At 42.8% G+C, this 19,493-nt stretch overlaps 1 protein-coding gene across 1 annotated transcript in view; it reads left to right on the plus strand.

Annotated features, from left to right (window-relative positions):
• The window catches only part of LOC308076997 (uncharacterized protein), a 61,181-nt gene that overhangs the window by 10,291 nt on the left and 31,397 nt on the right, over nt 1–19,493 (plus strand). The window contains exons 3-17 of the mRNA XM_080417526.1: nt 368–504; nt 1,062–1,181; nt 1,854–1,970; nt 2,489–2,675; nt 5,298–5,463; nt 7,074–7,296; nt 8,200–8,373; nt 9,990–10,067; nt 10,486–10,497; nt 11,353–11,442; nt 15,260–15,313; nt 15,877–15,930; nt 17,341–17,394; nt 17,716–17,769; nt 19,106–19,153. Of these exons, the coding sequence (XP_080273652.1) occupies nt 368–504; nt 1,062–1,181; nt 1,854–1,970; nt 2,489–2,675; nt 5,298–5,463; nt 7,074–7,296; nt 8,200–8,373; nt 9,990–10,067; nt 10,486–10,497; nt 11,353–11,442; nt 15,260–15,313; nt 15,877–15,930; nt 17,341–17,394; nt 17,716–17,769; nt 19,106–19,153 (1,568 nt within the window). The remainder of the gene's footprint in view (nt 1–367; nt 505–1,061; nt 1,182–1,853; nt 1,971–2,488; nt 2,676–5,297; nt 5,464–7,073; nt 7,297–8,199; nt 8,374–9,989; nt 10,068–10,485; nt 10,498–11,352; nt 11,443–15,259; nt 15,314–15,876; nt 15,931–17,340; nt 17,395–17,715; nt 17,770–19,105; nt 19,154–19,493) is intronic.

The raw sequence follows: 19,493 nt of genomic DNA on the forward strand, positions 1-19,493 counted from the left end.
AAGACTATTGAAGATGCATCAGTGATATTTCACTTGAATGCAAAATGTTTAATTTCAAGAACAATCAATTAAATATTTCCATATTCTTGTGTCGTAACTGATCCCTGTACATCTTTACTGACCTGTGTGCCTTATGACAGGAATGTAGATTATACATACTGTATCACTTAAAATGGGTCTGACCTCAACTATGAACATTTTGTGTGTGTGTGTGTGTGTGTGTGTGTGCGCGCGCGTGTGTGTGTGTGTGTGTGTGTGTGTGTGTGTGTGTGTGTGTGTGTGTGTGTGTGTGTGTGTGTGTGTGTGTGTGTGTGTGTGTGTGTGTGTGTGTGTGTGTGTGTGTGTGTGTGCGTGCGTGTACACACAGGCTGCAGTACAGCAGTGAATGACCTGGTCTATATTGTGGACGGCTCATGGAGTGTTGGCTTCGAAGACTTTGACACGGCCAAGCGGTGGCTGGTGAACATTAGCAGCAGCTTTGACATCAGTTCACTCTACACACAGGTAGGTACATTATATACTGCTCTCCACGGCATTTAACCACATGAACCCTAGCGTCCCTACCCCCCCAAACATGTCATAATAGGTGAACGTTCTGCAGAAATAGGCGAACATTTGGCAAAAACATCTACAAGCTCACGTGTCGCATCGTGATGCATTGTGAGTTTGTAGATTGGCCATTCATGCTATTTGACATACAACAAAGTATATTGGGCTTCAGTGGTTAAAGGATGAAGTGTTTAGTCGTGGCTTATTCAACCTATTTACTTCCACTGAAATTCAAATTCCTCATCGGCTTAAAAAAAACAGCGAATGTATTCAGAAATTATTTTAGAATACACTAAAATAATACACTATATGGATTTGATGATTGTTGCCATTTGTCTTGTATTTTCTTCTCTTGCTTGTTTTATCTGGTCTCATCTCTTCTGTACTCCCAGCTTTGACCAGTGTGTGTGTGTGTGTGTGCGTGTGCGTGTGCGTGTGCGTGTGCGTGTGCGTGTGCGTGCGCGTGTGCGCGCGCGCGCGCGCGCGTGTGTGTGTGTGTGTGTATTTTGCAGGTAGCTGTTGTTCAGTACAGTGATATAACTCGTCTGGAGATTCCTTTAGGGAGACACCAAAGTGGAGCTGAGCTCATCAAGGCCATAGAGGACATCTCTTACCTGGGAGGAAACACTCAGGCAAGGCCCAAGCACTAAGATACTTCTAAACAAACAATAATAGGTAAACAACATGGCATTAATCTAAATCACCTCAGAGATACTGCAGGGGGGCCGCCATATCTTTGTGTGACAGGGACTTTATTTTTTATATGTTAACATAAAACACTTGAACTCTCGCATCCCTATTCTTTTTTTGTACATAAACTTTTATCCCACGATTTTGTAACCCTTTTTCACCCGGTGCCATCGCATCCCTATTCTGGTGGGAACATTAGCAGAAAATAGCAGATTTACAAACTCTGCGACACGTTGTGCGCTTGTAGATTTTCGGCTACGAGGTTTGGTGTACAGGGAAAAAAAGAGCAGACCTAGTACCGAGCCAAAGATCAAGTTTACAAAGTATTGAGGGTTTAAGTCGTGAAATGGGGCGGCAGTGGCTCAAGAGGTGGAGCGGCTGCTTGGGAACCAAAGGTTGGGAACCTTAAGCTGTTACACTGAACCACTAACAGCTCCCAATGAGCAACTTGGTGCCTTGCGTGGTTTCCTCCACCGTCCCTGAATGTGTGAGTGAATGTAATGCACTTTGTACTGCATGCGCTTTGGTGAAAGTTTTTTAATTTACACTGAAGATAAAGGCCAGACAGGGTAGGATGGCGGCAGGGTGAATTGATTGTGTTGTTTTCGTTGCAGACGGGCAGAGCCATCAAGTTTGCCATCGACCACGTCTTCAGCACCTCCCAGAGAGGCAGCCGAGTCAAGAACCGCATCGCTGTGGTGGTGACCGACGGCAAGTCCCAGGACGATGTGGTAAATGTTATCACTGCCACAGACACGCAAGCACAATATGCAGCGTGACTCACATTTCTGTGTGTGTGTGTGTGTGTGTGTGTGTGTGTGTGTGTGTGTGTGTGTGTGTGTGTGTGTGTGTGTGTGTGTGTGTGTGTGTGTGTGTGTGTGTGTGTGTGTGTGTGTGTGTGTGTGTGTGTGTGCGTGCGTGCTAGTTTGAACATCTGTTAGCCATGCTTTAAACATATTTGCCTTTCCTGGCCAAATGTCAAGTCTTATGTCTGTGGGTCCACATAACCATAATTTAGTCCTCTTCAATTTGTCATACAGTCCTTTATCACAAATATACAGTAGCTGATGCACTTCCTCTGCGGCTATAATTCTTTTCTCACCATTACTGGCAGTGTTAAGAAGCCTAGTATTTCTATATGGGGGTATTGATACTTTTACAAGTAAAACATTTGAGTACTTCTTCCACTGGAAAAATGTCTACTGCAAGAAGTCTGTTTACAGCGCTGACGGCCTCTACTTTGTCATAGGTGGACGCTAGTGTGGAGGCCCGTGCTCAGGGCATCATCGTGTTTGCCGTCGGGGTGGGCAGTGAGATCACCACGTCAGAGCTGGTCTCCATCGCCAACAAGCCATCGTCCACATATGTGCTGTACGCAGAGGACTACACCAACATAGACCGCATCCGAGAGGCCATGGAGCAGAAACTCTGTGAGGGTGAGAGAGGATGTTGGACTAAACTATTGGCTCTAATATCATTGACTTCATTACTATGGCTGGCACCAGAGAGTATAGCTCCATATGCTATATGAACATTGCAAAAAATGTTCTTTCTGGCTCTAGGAGACAAAACTAAGCCAACCCATTGAAAAACTAAGAAAACATTTAAATATGCTAAAATGAATGTGTCTCAAATTTAACACCTGTGTCCTAAAGAACACAGGGTCCTGGCAGGACTGACAAACCCAGGCAGATCTGACATGTGGTATCAAACGCTTACACACTTACGACCCCTCTGCAGTAACTCTGAGGACCCCCTAGGGGTCCCAGTCCCCTGTTGAAGACCCATGTGCTAGAGGAAAGGCTATTGGCTCACCCAAATCAGCAGGGGGGGGGGGCTTCATCTGCAGAACATGAATGTGTAAAAAACAAATCCATGGCAGTCGAACCATTAATTTTGGAGACATGTTTGTTCGGGACCAAAGTGCTGGATGGAGGGTCAGATGGACTGACCAACCTAAAAGGTCAATCCCTAGAGCCCTGCCGCTACCAGTTGTTGGAAACAACATGGACAGCCACCGCGTGCATGTTGATTGGTACTGTGGTAGTGTTATGTCTCAATGAAACCTTCATAGTGCATATTATTTTCAGGCGTTGTGAACAGAACTCCTGACAATGACGCACACGCATGCACGCACACTCACGTGCACGCACGCACGCACGCACGCACGCACGCACGCACGCACGCACGCACGCACGCACGCACGCACGCACGCACTCACGCGCGCACACACACCACACCACACCACACCACATGCTCCAGGGCCAAACCCAGAGCCATGTGATGGTAGCAGCCAGGTTGAGGACATTAAAGGGGCGCTGTGACAGTAAACAGATGTGCTGTGTTGTATAGTATAATATTCTGGTGACCAAAACTCACCACATGGTGCAGCAACTGGGAACACCGGTTAAACCAGAAACCACAGGAGCCATTTGCCAAGCAGCTGGAAGCAGTAGGAAAAGCCTTAATTTATGCTTTGGTGAAAGTGTCATGTGACACTCGTGACAAGCAGCACGGTACGAGGTATGGAGAGAGTCCAGAGGAGGGAGGTGACACACGTCACCTGCTCATAGAATTTTAGTTGTCAACAGCGGGTTCGGGACCCCAAGGGGGTCCTCAAAGATACTGCAGAGGGGCAGCCACATCACTCTTTGTGTAATTTCTCAAGAACAGATTCTGCTCTGCGTTGGAATCTGTCGTGAAGGCTCGTCATAACATGTACGCACTGGGCTACAAGTGGGCGTGCCTTCAGATCAGGAAGCAGGCCGCGCTTTACCCAATCAAATGTAGTGGGCGGGATTCACGTGTCCGTCGATCTTTCCCCCTCGAAACAAACCCAAACTAATTTAACAATAGCGTCCGTGGAGCAGACAAAACCACGGAAAGATATTCACATTTTAACTTACTCTTTCATCATAGAAACAAGTGGGCTTATAACCAAAACGATCCATGTTCTCTGGGAGAAGTGGTGTTAGTGTTCCGTGTAGAAATATTGTTAGTGGGAATGAAAACATAGTGGCACCACCGGAAGTGAAAGCTGAAGGCAGACCAAAACCCCGGTTTCCTTTGCGCACGGGTTCTACGTCGTCATTGTCCCAGAGCCAATGTGAGATAGTACAAACAGCAGAGGGCGCTGTTTTTCATTCTCATTGGCTCTGGGTCCCCAGATTGCTCTTTGTGTGACTTTATTTCTTTTGAATTTTTATATTTCTTTTGAATTTTTACATTAACCACTTGAACCCTCGCATCCCTATTCTGGGGGGAACATTAACCAAAAATAGCAGATCTACAAGCTCACAACGCGTCGAAGACAACGCAACGCGTCGCAGACCACAAGCCTAAAGGGCAATACCACTACTTGGCTGGGGGAGATGTAAGGCTTTTGTTTTTTTCAGGCAGAGTCTCTGAGCCACTCATGTATCTGGTGATGACATGTCTTGTTCGTGTTCACAAAAGCAAGTCACCTTCTGACGCGTTTGCCTTTTAACACCTATCAATTTTCAAATGTTTTGGCCTGAAAACATAACTATTACTGACCCTTCATCTTCACCCCCCTTGCTTGCTTCTTTCCAGCTACATAGTAAAATCCTGAATGTTAATATAATCCTCCATTTTTTTTGGGCGGTGAAACTGCCCCTATATGTGAGGTTTGGACCCCCCCACCCATTGCACCCCCCCAACCCTGCGCTGTGATTGGCCACCATTGTACCCCCCTAACCCTGCACCGTGATTGGCCAATCACAGTCTATTCAGGACTGTGATTGGCTAGTGAAACATGACACATGTGCATAGCCCTATAAATAGGACTATGCACTTAAAAAAAACACATTTATGTTTTTTTTAAAGTTAGGGGTGTACAATGGTTGGTCCACAATATTACTTTTCTTCCATCACTTCTTCCATCACTGTGATGACCACTGTGACCACACCGCCCACTTCACACTGGGTGTGATTTTTACATTATTAGAGTTAAATTAATACTCAAGATTCTACCGTATAAAAGCCTATTTTGAACTTAGTCTCCCTGGGCTTTATATTATGGTGACCTCTCCTTTCAGAATCGGTATGTCCAACGCGCATCCCGGTGGCATCTCGTGATGAGAAGGGCTTTGAGCTATTGCTGGGAATGAACATCCAGAAGAAAGCCCAGCAGATCTCTGGATCTCTGCTGTCTGAGGCGGCCTACTCCCTCAGCACCTCCACGGACATCACAGAAAACACCAGGTAACTGTAGGATGAAATTAGTTATTTAATGCCCGAACCATGTGGAAACAAATCATAGCTTATTGCATAAGATTAAATACATTAGTTTGTGATCTACTTCAGCTACTAGTACAGCGGTATTTTACTGCACTAGGAAGTTACGTTAATGCAACACATGAATTTAAAGCTACGGTATTGGAGTTATTTGAATTAACATTATTTTAACCAATATGTATGGTAGAGTAGCCTATGTTAATACAATATATGTAACTAGTCCTCCAACCACTTCTGCAGTGGTTGGAGGTGGTCTCCTATACTCTTCCCTTGAGGCATTTAGACCCTGTGTAGGAGTAGAACACCTAACGGTTGTGTCGTTAACTTGATTTAAGAGTGAAAAGAATTCCTCCCGTGGGATAATGTTGTCGCAGTTAGGAAGGAGTCGGTGTTGCCTAACCTACTGTAGAAATCAGTGGTAGCCAGGCAGGTGGGACTCGGGAGTCAGTACCTGTAAGGTAGAAATGGTGGGGGGATAAAATGTAAAAGGGTGTTGGTGAAAAGAAGCAGGATGCTGATAGGAGGTCAACAAAACAAACCAGAAAACTTCATAAATCACAAACTGTCGAGGAAATGTGCTGCGTTCCAAAAACTACCAAGTTACTTTGGAAAATACTGAGAAACCCTCCATGAAGGCACTTAGGTTGTTTTCCATCCAGTGACACTTCAAAACTCTGTGGCACACGTTTGTGGCCTTCACAAAACAAACAGCATCAACAGCAAAGTAGAGAGAGAGAGAGTATAGTACAACATTGTCCCAGCTCTCAATATTATGGGTGGACCTGGCATTCATAAAGTACTGGCACAGTCAGTGAGTGAGTCTGCCAGTACTAAAATTGGTGCATGGCTTAAAGTATGTCTATAATTTAATATGGGAATTATAAAGAGGACATTAAGGATTTATAGCACCTGTCCACATCCAGTGACAACAAGAATATGTGAAAAACATATTCTGAAATAAATATAAAAAGAATGCTCTCATCCCATGTGCTAGACAATAATGTGAGGGTTGACTGTTCTTCAATATTCAGCCATTATATCTTTGAATTCAGAGAACAGTTAATGGCATGGGAATTTGACTACTGCTTTTACTATTTCTCCTTGTTTCATTATTTTATCTGATTATTGTTGTATTTTATTCCATTTGATCTATTTTATTTCCTTTATTGTCTCTGTCCTAGTCGTCCAGTTTCTGTCCCTGTATAACCTTCTTTTATGTCCTTTCAGGGTCAGCTTGGAATCTCTTTTATTGAGTATAGTTTATTTTATTGTTGTTTGATTTAATCCTTTTGTATATAAAGCACTTTAAAGGTTTATTAACCACTTAAGCGCTGTTTTATACTTTGTCATACACGTGTCGGCGTCGCGCAACAATAGTGGAAATAGCTACGAGGTCACAACACGTCGAGGTGCAACAAGCTTGTAGCTTGGAGAAACTTTGGAAAACAAACTTTTTAAAAAGGAATAGGGACACTAGGTTGAAGTAAATAACAGCCTTGGGAATCAACAGCTCCCGAGCCATGTGGCCCATAGTTTGTGAATAATGCAGAATATATCTGATATCTTCTTCCCACCAGGGACATCTTCCCTGAAGGTCTTCCTCCGTCCTATGTGTTCGTAGCAACACTGCGTCTGAAGGGCTTGTCCAGCCAGGTGCCCTTTGACCTCTGGAGGGTGCTGTCCAAGGACAGGGAGATGCAGGCCGCGGTGACGCTGAGCGGAGAGGACGAGACGGTGACCTTCACCACTACCAGCACCACTCAGCTGGAGCAGAAAGTGGTCTTCAAAACCGGCTTCCAGGTTTATGCCAGTTTTTTAATGCCAGTTTTTTATTTATTTATCCTTCATTTCACACACACACACACACACACTCACTCACACACTCTCTCACTCACACTCTCTCTCTCTCTCTCTCTCTCTCTCTCTCTCTCTCTCTCTCTCTCTCTCTCTCTCTCTCTCTCTCTCTCTCTCTCTCTCACTTCACTTCACTTCACTTCACTTCACTTCACTTCACTTCATGAATGAATGATATGAATGAGTTAGACAGCGGGAGCTTACGGAAAGTGAAAATTGGAGTTGGTTAAGTAGTAGCCTAGTTATTCAGTTAAGTAGTAGTTGTACTGTAGACAACATCATCTTACGGATGCAAGAAGGAGACTCCAGAGAATTCCATTTCCTTCTCTAAACCACTAAGTTTCAGCAGTGGAAATCTGCCACAGTACATGTAAGACTTGGAGCACACACCTTTCTTTCCGCAGTGGCCCAACATCCGCTATACTTTTTCCACAAACACCGGCCACTCTCCGCCCTGACTAATGCCTGAAAGGATTTGTTCACTTGTCGCTGTTGGCTAACAGAATGTGGACACGGGTTGTGACTGTGGTTTTCATGGGATTTAATTCTCACGTGTTCTGGTGCGTTCAGTGACTTGACTGGATGTCAAGACAAGCACCTATATGAGGCTCAATTACTCCTTGCATGTATGCTCAACTCCTTGCACAATCGACTGTGATATTGCTGCTATTGATTAGATATGCATTATGCTCTTTACCTGCACAGTTAGATATATGTATCACCTGCACACTTCTGGAACTGTTGCATATTGATAAGCTATGTACCTGTCTAAGACAAGATCGTATATTGTATTATTAATAACATCTTTGAAATGAACTAAATATTTTGTCCCCCCTCTCTCTCTCTCAGTCTCTGTTTGACGGACAGTGGCACCAGATCAGACTTCTGGTGAGGCCACAGCAGGTCGTCAGTTTTCTTGATGACCAGCAGATTCAGGAAGTCACCTTGGAGCCGGTGGAGCCAATTTATATCAACGGCGAGACACAAGTGGCTAAGAGACGAGGAATGGACACCAGCATACCTGTGATTACACATTTATTTTAATATTCATTACGTTACTTTTCTATTCTACTTTATTACTATACCAAACTGTTTTCACATTAAAGGCATAGTTCATCTTTTTATGCCTCCGCCGACGACAGCTGTCGCCAGAGACATGTTTCCAGGTTGTCCATCCGTCTGTCCGTTTGTACTTCCATCCATCCCAACCATGTGCATATTTCAGGAATGCCTTGATGGAATGTCATGACATTTAGTGCAAACGTACACTTGGACTCAAGGATGAACTGATTGGAACAAAGTAGGTCGTCAAAGGTCAAAGATTAAGGTCACTGACTTCATGACTGAACCACTCTTGTGAACTCGATATCTCAGGAACTCCTTGAGAGTTAATTTCATGACGTTTGGCACAAAAGTTGAATTGGAAGGATGAACTGGTTCTAAGTAGGTGGTCAAAGGTCAATGTCACTGTGACCTCAAATCATTTTAATTAGGCACTTGAACCCCAGCATCCCTATTTTGGGGGGAACCTTTGCCAAAAATCGCCGATCTACAAGCCCACAATTCACGCTGTGGCGCGCTGTGAGCTTGTAACTCGGCTATTTTTGGTAAAGAGATCAAAGTCTTCATTCACTATGAGTCTGGACAGACACGGATGTAAACAGCGACTGGTTGTGATGAGGTCTTTCTAGTTACATTTGGGTTTGAAATCGCACACCAAATCAAATATCAAATAGTTTAAACCCATTTTTGAATTGACGCTATGGTAACTGAGAAAAGCCCAGCGGAAGCTTGTTAGCATTTCCAATTCCATGAAGTAATTGCAATTTCCATTAGCATTGCTTCATAATGGTAACAAGCTTCCACTGGAACAGTAATGCCAATATTTGACAAGAACCTTGGGATTGTCCGATATTAAACTCAAATGTACAAACAGGGTGGAATTAGCCTATCATTGTTCACGTGATGATTTTAGTGTGATTTGTAGATACGATACATTTATCAACAAACTACTGAAAACTGTGTGTGTGTGTGTGTGTGTGTGTGTGTGTGTGTGTGTGTGTGTGTGTGTGTGTGTGTGTGTGTGTGTGTGTGTGTGTGTGTGTGTGTGTGTGTGTGTGTGTGTGTGTGTGTGTGTGTGTAACCATAGCATTGTAAAATAACCAAAGTCACTGCAGTGTATCTACACAAAGCTTAATGAAACCACTAATAAGGCGTTTGCATGTCGTGTAAAATGTTTTACGGAAGCCATTGGCAGCCACAATTTACAACAAGTCACGCCAATGAAACAGGAATCAGATTTTTAATTATTTGTCTAAAAGCAATGGGAAGAGTGCAAAGTTGTTGTGAGGTCATGTAAATAGTAGAATTTGCATTGAATACATGCACAAACAAAACAACTGAAAAGCTAAATTCCCCCAATTTACAGTTGATTATACATTATTTTTGTGGAAAGATATGTTCATACCACTTTTCGCCAGAGCATATGTGTATTATTAGCCTCTAGGAAATGATATACTAGACAAATACTGTATTACAGGTACATTTGTCTGCCTTCTTTATTCTCTGCAGCTTACCTTATAAACTCAACAAATATCTTAATTTGGTATATCATGAATCATATATTTTTTTAATCTCAGGTGGACCTTCAGAAGTTACGCTTGTACTGCGACCCACATCAGAGTGAAAGAGAGACAGCGTGTGAGATCTACTCAGTGGTAAGTCCCTCCATTACCATTATAACAAAAAAAGACGTACAGAAAAGACGTCTTTCTGCACGTCAACCCTCAACCATGACATCTCACTGCAGATTTCAAATTGATTTTTTTTATATATGTATTAAAATATGATGAGGCTAGAAACAAAGGCTAATGCTTTATTCCAACAAGATAATCTCAACACACAATTATGATTTTTGAAACTGACACAATTGATATAAGAGAACAGCTTCAAAATGTAGATTTGTGTGGGTATTTTATGCAAAGAACAATGCATGAAACTATTGTCTCATGTGAACCTCTCTCTCTCTCTCTCTCTCTCTCTCTCTCTCTCTCTCTCTCTCTCTCTCTCTCTCTCTCTCTCTCTCTCTCTCTCTCACTCTCTCTCTCTTTCTCATTCTCATTCTCTCATTTACAGGACGATGAGAGGGTGAGTGTTAACACATACACTACAACTCTTCCTCCATGCCATTAGTTTAGCCTATTAGTGCCTGACATTATTAGCACGGCAACAGTCTCTCATGGCACATATGGAAAAAATAAATGTGGTTGAATATGGCGTGACTGAAGTTATTAAACTAATTTAAAATCTTTATTGTCACTTATGGGCCATTTAGATTGCAGGCTGTGTTGAGACATAAACAAAACTATTAAAAAGCTTTACAGTTAATAGGTCATGCCACACATAACATAATGCCTGCCACATCACTTCAGTGACTGTCTGGTGAAGATATTTCACAAAGCCAGGAATTCTGAAGATACGATGACGTGCAATGCCTGCCAGTGGGAACATTTACATGAACGTCAATATCCTCTCAGCATTGAGAATTTTTGCATTTTGTTCATGGGCTGGTGGATACAAACAGCATTTATGACAACTTGGTGAGCTACCTGGGATATTCTGATATTGTCCAATATACAGATCAAAATTGTCATCCGTTTACAGTTCAGCTGTAATACCGCTGATTGATTGCTGTTTCACCCTGGCATTGGTGTAAATGGCAAAAAATTACCAACACTATTTGAGAAACATTACATTAGTTTTCATTGAAATGGAATTTTTTTGCTGTCACATAATCAAAATACTGTTTCTGAGAATTTCAACAGTTTCAATGGAGAGCTTTACTTTCACATGGATTTCATTGTGTTTGTTCTGCTCATTTCATTAGTACTGATTTCACTGGATATATTTTCTGGCGTCAAACCAAAATGCAGACAATGCCGGGGGAAAAAGTCATGCGCATAATGTTACATTGTACGAATCCATGTGTCTGTGTGTCCTCAGTGTCCCCTGAACCGAACAGCTACCGTGGAGGAAGAGGAATGTGACTGCAAGACCGGACCGCAAGGGCCCCCTGGTCCTCCAGGACCAATGGTATCCACCCTGACACACACACACACACACACACACACACACACACACACACACACACACACACACACACACACACACACACACACACACACACACACACACACACACACACACACACACACACACACACACACACACACACACACACACACACACACACACACACACACACACACACACACACCTGGGCCTCCAATTTTCAAAACAAACCTGTTCTAAAATCTGTAATCAAAAAGGAAATCACTGGTTCTCTCATAATATGCACAATATGACCCCTGAGTCCGAATTATTCAGCCCCTTCATGAGAAGCATCTTTAGTATTTAGTTGAGCCCCCTTTTGCCTGATATGACCTGCTGCAAACATGGTGCATAGCCAGATACCAGCTTCAGGCAGTGTTCCTGGGGAATCTTAGCCCATTCCTCAGGCCTCCACTTCACTAATATTCATGGGTTTACGTTTGGCAACAGCCTTCTTCAAATCCCACCAGAGATTTTCCGAGGGGTTCAAGTCAGGAGACTGCGAATGCCATCTCGAGGGTATTCCAGGACTTCCTCTGAAGGTCCAATGACGCCCAAGCCTCAGCTCAAAGACGGCATGACATTTTCTCCTAGGATTTCCTGATACTTTGATTGAATCCATCTTGCCTTCCACACGCTGCAGGTTTCCAGTGACAGAGGAAGCCAAACAGCCCCAGAGCATCACTGAGCCACCCCAATGCTTTACTGTAGCCAAGGTGTTCTTTTCAGCATATGCTTCATTCTTCCTCCTCCGGGCATACAGATGATACAGTCCATATCCATAGGCCCAAAACGTTTCACTTTTGTTTCATTGCTCCGGGGAACAAAATTCCCCAAATTCTTTGGCTTATTTATATGTTATTTATTACTTTTCCTGTGCTTTTATGTCAGTAGTGGTGTACATCTTGGAGTTTGGGCATGGAACCCTTCAGAATTTAGCATGCACCTTGCAAACTGAAGCCTTAGTGTCTGTTGCCACCAAGGGGTTTAGACTGCAGTCACATCCAGTCAAATCCGATTTATTTCTCAAATCTGATCTTTTGGCCCGACTATTCACACTGCATTTGCAACTGATCTGTCACAGATCTGTGTGTTCAGACTGATTTAAACAACGTCAACCCGAAGCCGCCCTGCGTCACATATCTGCTTTGGTTGCCGTGGTAATGACGTACTAGTAACATACCACGTAGTAACCGTGGTAACATGACTTTTCTCTCATTATGTGTTCTTAAAATTCTTTATTTTACTCTGACACTGCAGATAGGACCTGGTGAACCAATTTTCTGCCATGCCGTGAGATATGTCTTCATATATTGCCTTGTTCCTGCACATTCCTACAAGTTTCGCTTGTACTGAGGCAAAGTGCAAGGAGACATTGAATTTCTCCGTCTGTCCACTGAATGCTGTTCGCCATTTATTCTGTAAAACTTATGCTGCACTATTGTTTTGTTTTCATTACACCCCTAGCGCTTTGTAATGACGTCAGTGGTGCTCGGGTCGCGCTGCAAGTGACGTTTTGGACAGTTTGATATGCGACTTGGGTGGTTAGATCAGGTTACTGCGTTCAGACTGAGACACATCTTTAGAAATCAGATTAGAATCAGATTTGAAACCACCTCTGGATGTGGCTCAAGTCGGATTTGTAAAAATCGGATTCCATTGTCTTGCTGCAGGTCTTTTGTAGTAACTTGAGGGTTTCTGACCACCTGTCTCCTCACAAATCTGGTGCCAGCTGTTGATAGCTTCCTCTTTTTGCCACGTCCAGGAAGTGTAGCCGCTTGTTCCTTTAACTTTGAACTTGCAAAATGTGCTTCTAACTGTAGATGGTCCTGGAAGATTCTAGAGTGGCCGTCACAGTCTCCTGACTTGAACCCCATAGAAAATCTCTGGTGGGATTTGAAGAAGGCGGCTGCAAGCCCAAGAATATTTGTGAAATTGCTGGAGGCCATTGCACATGTGAGGAAAGGGCTGAGATTTCTCAGGAACACTGCCAGAAGCTGGTGTCTAGCTATGCAGAAGGTCATAACAGCAAGTGGTTGCTCTACTCAGTACTAAAGACGCTTGTCATGAAGGCATGAAGGGGCTGAATCATTTTGAGACTGAAGTAGTCATTGAACGTGGCCTTTACCACTTGAAATATTAGTTACCAGTTAAATTGTTCTTGTTTTGAGTGCAACTGTTTTTACGTGTGTGTGTGTGTGTGTGTGTGTGTGTGTGTGTGTGTGTGTGTGTGTGTGTGTGTGTGTGTGTGTGTGTGTGTGTGTGTGTGTGTGTGTGTGTGTGTCTGTATATATACTGTATATATATATATATAGGAAGGACATTAAAATGTTCTTTCGGCTTGGCTCTCGGACTTAACTATCAGTCCTCCAATCAGGTGGCCCGCCCACCACACTGCTGTGTGCTCATGTGCAGTCCACCCAGGTCAACAACAAAACAAAGCCACATGTGAAGGAAACAAATCACACAGGACCCTCCCACACACACACACACACACACACACACACACACACACACACACACACACACACACACACACACACACACACACACACACACACACACACACACACACACACACACACACACACACACTGAGGATGTGGGGAAACAATCTCAGCAGCCCCCCTCCTTATCCATCAGTTAGGAAGGACCAGATTTTCCAGACCACCTCTATCTAATGTAAATCTTTACGCTCCGGTGCAGCCATTCTCAAACAGTTTGTAGGGGGTCAGAGATTGGCACGACACCCCTGAATGCGGAAACCAGTCATTCAGTGGCAGTAATGCAGTCCTCCAGCCCCCAAATAACCTTTCCAATTCATTTTCAATGGTGGAGACCACCATGAGTTTATAAAGGACTTGAACTGTTGTTAATGAAACGTTTTTTTTCTTTTGTCAGGGGAAATTAATTGGCTTCTTTGTTTCCATGTTGTTACCAATCCCTGCCCCCTGTTTATACCAGTGACTCAGCCCAATGAATCAGTTTGCCAGCCATCTCTGGGCCATCTACAGTACTAATTAGAGGGAGAAAGCCACATGTCTTTAGCGGGGGTCATTATCATGCCTGTTTGCGATGGACATTTTCGACCTAGCCCTAAATATATGCTAGCGGACTCCTAATGTGCCATAGTGTCTATATGCCAATGTGCTACACATTTTAAAACGATAGTATTTCTGCTTTGATTAAATCTGGAGAATGGCAACAAGTATATATGTAGTATATACTGTATGCTAAAAAATGGCTATGTATATTTTTTTAATCAAAGATTTTCCACAGACATTGAGAAGTCTTGCCATGGACACATTTGTCCGTGTACAGACATGTTGATGACCACTGGTCTTTAGAGGATACATTTGTGACCATCTCTTGGCATATTGCGTGTCATTATCCTTTTAGCATAACCTCTGACTGTACTACCTGTACTGTTAACAAACCTGCTAACAAAGTATTCAATCAATCAATCAATCAATCAATCAATCAATCAATCAATCAATCAAATCCCTTTCAACCTGACATCCCTATTTTCGGCCTTTTTTTACCCCTTTTTTGGACATTATAGGCGAGAAGTTTCCAAAATGTATGTTTGTTTATTTGTCTGTTTGTTTCTTGCATGCTTGCTTTCTTGCTTTCTTTTTAAAACTATTCAAAACTTTTCAAAACTTTCATCATAGTATATAGGGCTTACGTAGTAAAAGCTATGTTGTGGATAACTCTATAGAGCTGCAACTTTTATTATTAACACAAAGAAGGATCCATGGCATGTATTCTGATGTGATTGGCTGTTTTGATGCTACAGGGTCTCCGAGGGGAGATAGGACAGCAAGGACTACCAGGCCCTGACGGAAAGCCTGTAAGTACCCATCATGAGTTTTTTACCCATTATCTTTTCCCATTATTAATTTTCTCCTAGTGTAGTCATCATGCCAATTCCCAATTCCCCATCTTGCCCGCGTCCCAGTAGGGGTCAGCCCGCGTGCCCTGCTGACCCCTACTGGTTGGTCTTGGTGGGGGTAATACATTACCACGTCTCCTCAGATATGCATATCATCAGTATCTTCTTTTCACCTGACAGTGAGGACATTTCATTGGCAGGATGTAACACGTGTTCAGGACCTCATTTTCTGCTACCGTGCTATCTTCAACTTCAACAATCTTCGACAGGCCCCCAGAATTCATGCAACTTATCGCAAGAATATCTACAGTACCTTTGAGATGACATTTTCTACACCTTTAGAGCTTCAGTAACATCCATGTCAGAATGCCAACAGACCACCAGTGTTGTGACATTGTGGTGACAAAATGCTTCTGCTCAGAGGGAAACCTCTGAGCAGCCTCTAGTCTAGTCTAAAAAAATCTGCCAACATCCAAGTTGTGATGTGTACTGTGTTCATTCTGTCTGTCTGCTATCCCCAGGGCAAGCAGGGGAAGTCTGGAGAATTTGGAGCACCTGGAGAGCCAGGGGAAAAGGTGACAAGTTTCCTCTTCATCATTCCATAAGCTAAAATGAGCTGGCACCACATTGCTGCGACTCTAGCTCTGTTTATTCCACTAATACTCAGAATAAAATGCCAAATGTAACCACTTCAACAAGGATAAACTATAGCCGAGGAAGCGGTTTGAAATAACCTTTCATAATCTGTTTGATGTGGTTATGTTCCTTCCGCTTACGTTTTTCAAAAGGTGGACTGTCATAATCTAATATAACTGTAACATAACTGTTCCTTTGGAAAGTTATGCTGAGAATGGTACATTCTCAAGATGTTTTTGCTGGGAGACACACTGCCTGTATGGATGTACTGTATGTGCATACAGTACAGTATTCTATGTTAACAATGGAACAACATTCTCTCTACAAACATACACACCAAACATTACCATGAAATGATACCTGACTGCATTGTGTACCAATTATTATGTTGTGACAAGTACTTCTGTAAAACGGGAAACTAAAGAAAAAATACACAATATTAAAGTTACAATCCATTACTTGTGAATTAAACATTATTTCATCTGTATAGTAGAGTATGTTAATACAATAACTAGAACAACTGGTTGGAAGAGGTCTCCCTGCTCTTCTATTGAGAATTTTAGATATACTTTTGTCGGGAAGGACACCTATTGGTTGGCAAAAGGTATTGCATAAAGCTCAAAGCATAATATCTCCCTGGCCCAGACAGGCTTTCCACCTTAGATCCTGGGTACTGTGGGTAGGATATAAATCTCACCTGCAGTGTTAAAACAAAAGAGGCCAACTTTGTTCACTAGAAGCAACGTTAGCCAACTCTCCTATTGTGACTTACAGCAGCACGTAGTGACGGCACCTGGCTCCAACCACACTTACTTAAAGGCATAACTCACATTTTTGACTGCAACCCATTGACGGTATACTGTACAAAAACTGTAGATTTTCTCCTGATTTGTCTCTCTGAAAAAATGCCATTTTAGTATGAAAATCTTGGGAAGATTGTGTGGCTTGTTGCGATTGGGTCCAATATTTAGTTCAGTGACCATCGGGCTAAAGAATGGTTCAGAAGCTGTTTTCACGTTCACTCTTCCATTGGAAATAATAGACTCCAACCTGCGTCCGGTCTCCTAAATAGACGGCCACCTACTTCACACAGATACGTGAAGTAAACCGGAGATGGCATGTCTTTCTTTTTTTTGTTTTCTTGGGTCTGACTCATCATGACACTTAAGCACCACCTTCACATGTAAATTAACCATAACGACACTGTTTGACTACAGCTCCCCCTTGTGGTGTAACTATATAGCAGGAATTGCAGCTATACAATGTGTGTGTCAGGCACAGTACAACGGGAAGAAATCTGCAATTTGCTGTTACATGGTTTTCACTGCTGTCTCTCTTTGGTTGGACAGGGCGAGTTTGGCCCACCTGGACTGAGAGGAGAGCCCGGCCTAGGCGGTGGCAAGGTATAAGTCCCTTATTGATTGAGGTGTCACAGCTAGGCAAGGGCCTTAATGGACAACCTACTAGCCTGGCTTCTACTTTCTACTGACTGCGATCTTTGACGTGTTTTACGTTTGTTACATGTCGGACTGTGCGATGTAACTGAGGTAAAATCGTGCTTATCAGCCCTGTCACACTGGGCAATTTAACAGTTGGGCGTGGCTTTTCCACTGCGATTGATTGAACAACGCAGGCACGAACAATGTCTGTGTCACCAAAAGCTGGTGTCTAATAGACACCTTTACTGGTACTACTGTCTTGACATGGTCCTTCCTTGTACCCAGGGAGAGAGAGGAGAGTCAGGCTTGGCAGGCGAACCAGGACCCCCAGGACCCAAGGTGAGACACTTTTATTTGGTCATTAGTTATGTAGTAAGGCCAGTTAAAACATTGAACACAGAGACGGGATGAAAACACAGGCCACATTGTAAACAATCTCAAACTTCCCTGATCAGAATCATAGTGAGACGAAACACTATACACATTGTAACAAGGAGTACTGAAACACGGCGGGTAACTGTTTCAACAATGTCTCATGCTAACATTTGGCCATAACTGGCCAACATGCTAACATTTTTATTCTTAATTGACTGCAATTGTCAGGGTGAGTTCAGAGGGCAAGGACAAAACGGGCAAGGATCTAGATTCAGAAGGTTTATTACACAAACTGAGGCAACCCATATAATGGGGCAGGCAAAGCAAGAACAAAAACTGAGGATAATGCAGATGGCTTGAAGCCCAAACTCTAACATACAGTAGTACACACATTAACACTAAACAACGGTCTGACCAGGAAATGAAAACACAGGGGCATATAAATAGACAAGGACTAACTAGACACAGGTGATACTCAACAGACAATCAACACTGGGATAGGCTAGTAGGCGGGGACTAAGAGGACACAGGTGAACACTGGCAAATCACAGGACTGGTTAGACAAGACACAGGACAACGTACAGAACACTAATGAAAACAGGAAACAATAAGATACAGAACATCAAGGCTACACACTACACAGGACTAGAAGATCAAAACAGAACAGGAATACAAGTAAAAGTCCAAAAACTAATGAACACAAGTCCAAGGGCTGAGGAGCGGACCGTGACAGCAATTCAACCTGGCGGTTTCATCTTCTTTCAACTTTTTGATCTGAATTGGCTTTTAACTTGATCTGACAAAACGTTTAAATAGCGCTTAATAAAATGGGAATTATACGTTTCAATTACTTGAATGACACTGAACACAGTGTCCAAACAGAACAGAACAGAACAGAACAGAACAGAACAGAACAGTTCCATTCATGAATGCATATGCATTCATATTTGTCTCATTCTTAATGTCATCTGGACTCCATCTGCTTCCTGTCACGTGTCCAGGACATGTGAGACCTCTGGGACTGAAAGTCCAGGAAGCAGAAGAGTTGTCTGCCCATAGCAGTGGCAGTCAACTCAACCCCAGTACTCAGATACTCCTGGTCAGATATTGATCATACTACAGCGTCACACCAAAGCATCAAAAGTAGCAGATCCACAAGCTTGAGCTTGTAGATCTGCTACTTTTGCTATTTTGGAATCTTTTTTATTTGAATCCTGAAAAGTCACAGTTTTGGACATATGATTTTTCCACACGTATATAAAAAAACAAAGGCTGACACATGGTCTGTTGTGTGATACAGATTGCCTCACGGATGAACCTAGGTGCAGTTGGAATGCCTGGGAAGAAGGTAAGGACATATGTACACTGACATGACTCCAGGCTGTATTAAAAAAAAACACTTTCATATTTACAGTATTATGATCTAGATCTTTACATGACATTTTGAAGTATGTTGGTGTGATGTGTCTAATGACTGAGTAATATTAACCCATTCACACATGAATTAAAAAAAGTTTTTTTTAAACAATTTTTCAAGGAGTTATTGACCTGTCCACTCAGGAGGACAGCATGCGTTTGTGTTTTTAACTGGGAAAAAAATAGAATAAAAGAAACCCAATGAATAACATGATAAAAATCTAATAATATCAAATCAAATATATTTGTAATGCTGTAAAACTAAAATGTTT

Source organism: Gymnoscopelus braueri (genome assembly GCF_963280865.1).
Source record: "Gymnoscopelus braueri genome assembly, chromosome: 21".
NCBI classification, from domain to species: Eukaryota; Metazoa; Chordata; class Actinopteri; order Myctophiformes; family Myctophidae; genus Gymnoscopelus; species Gymnoscopelus braueri.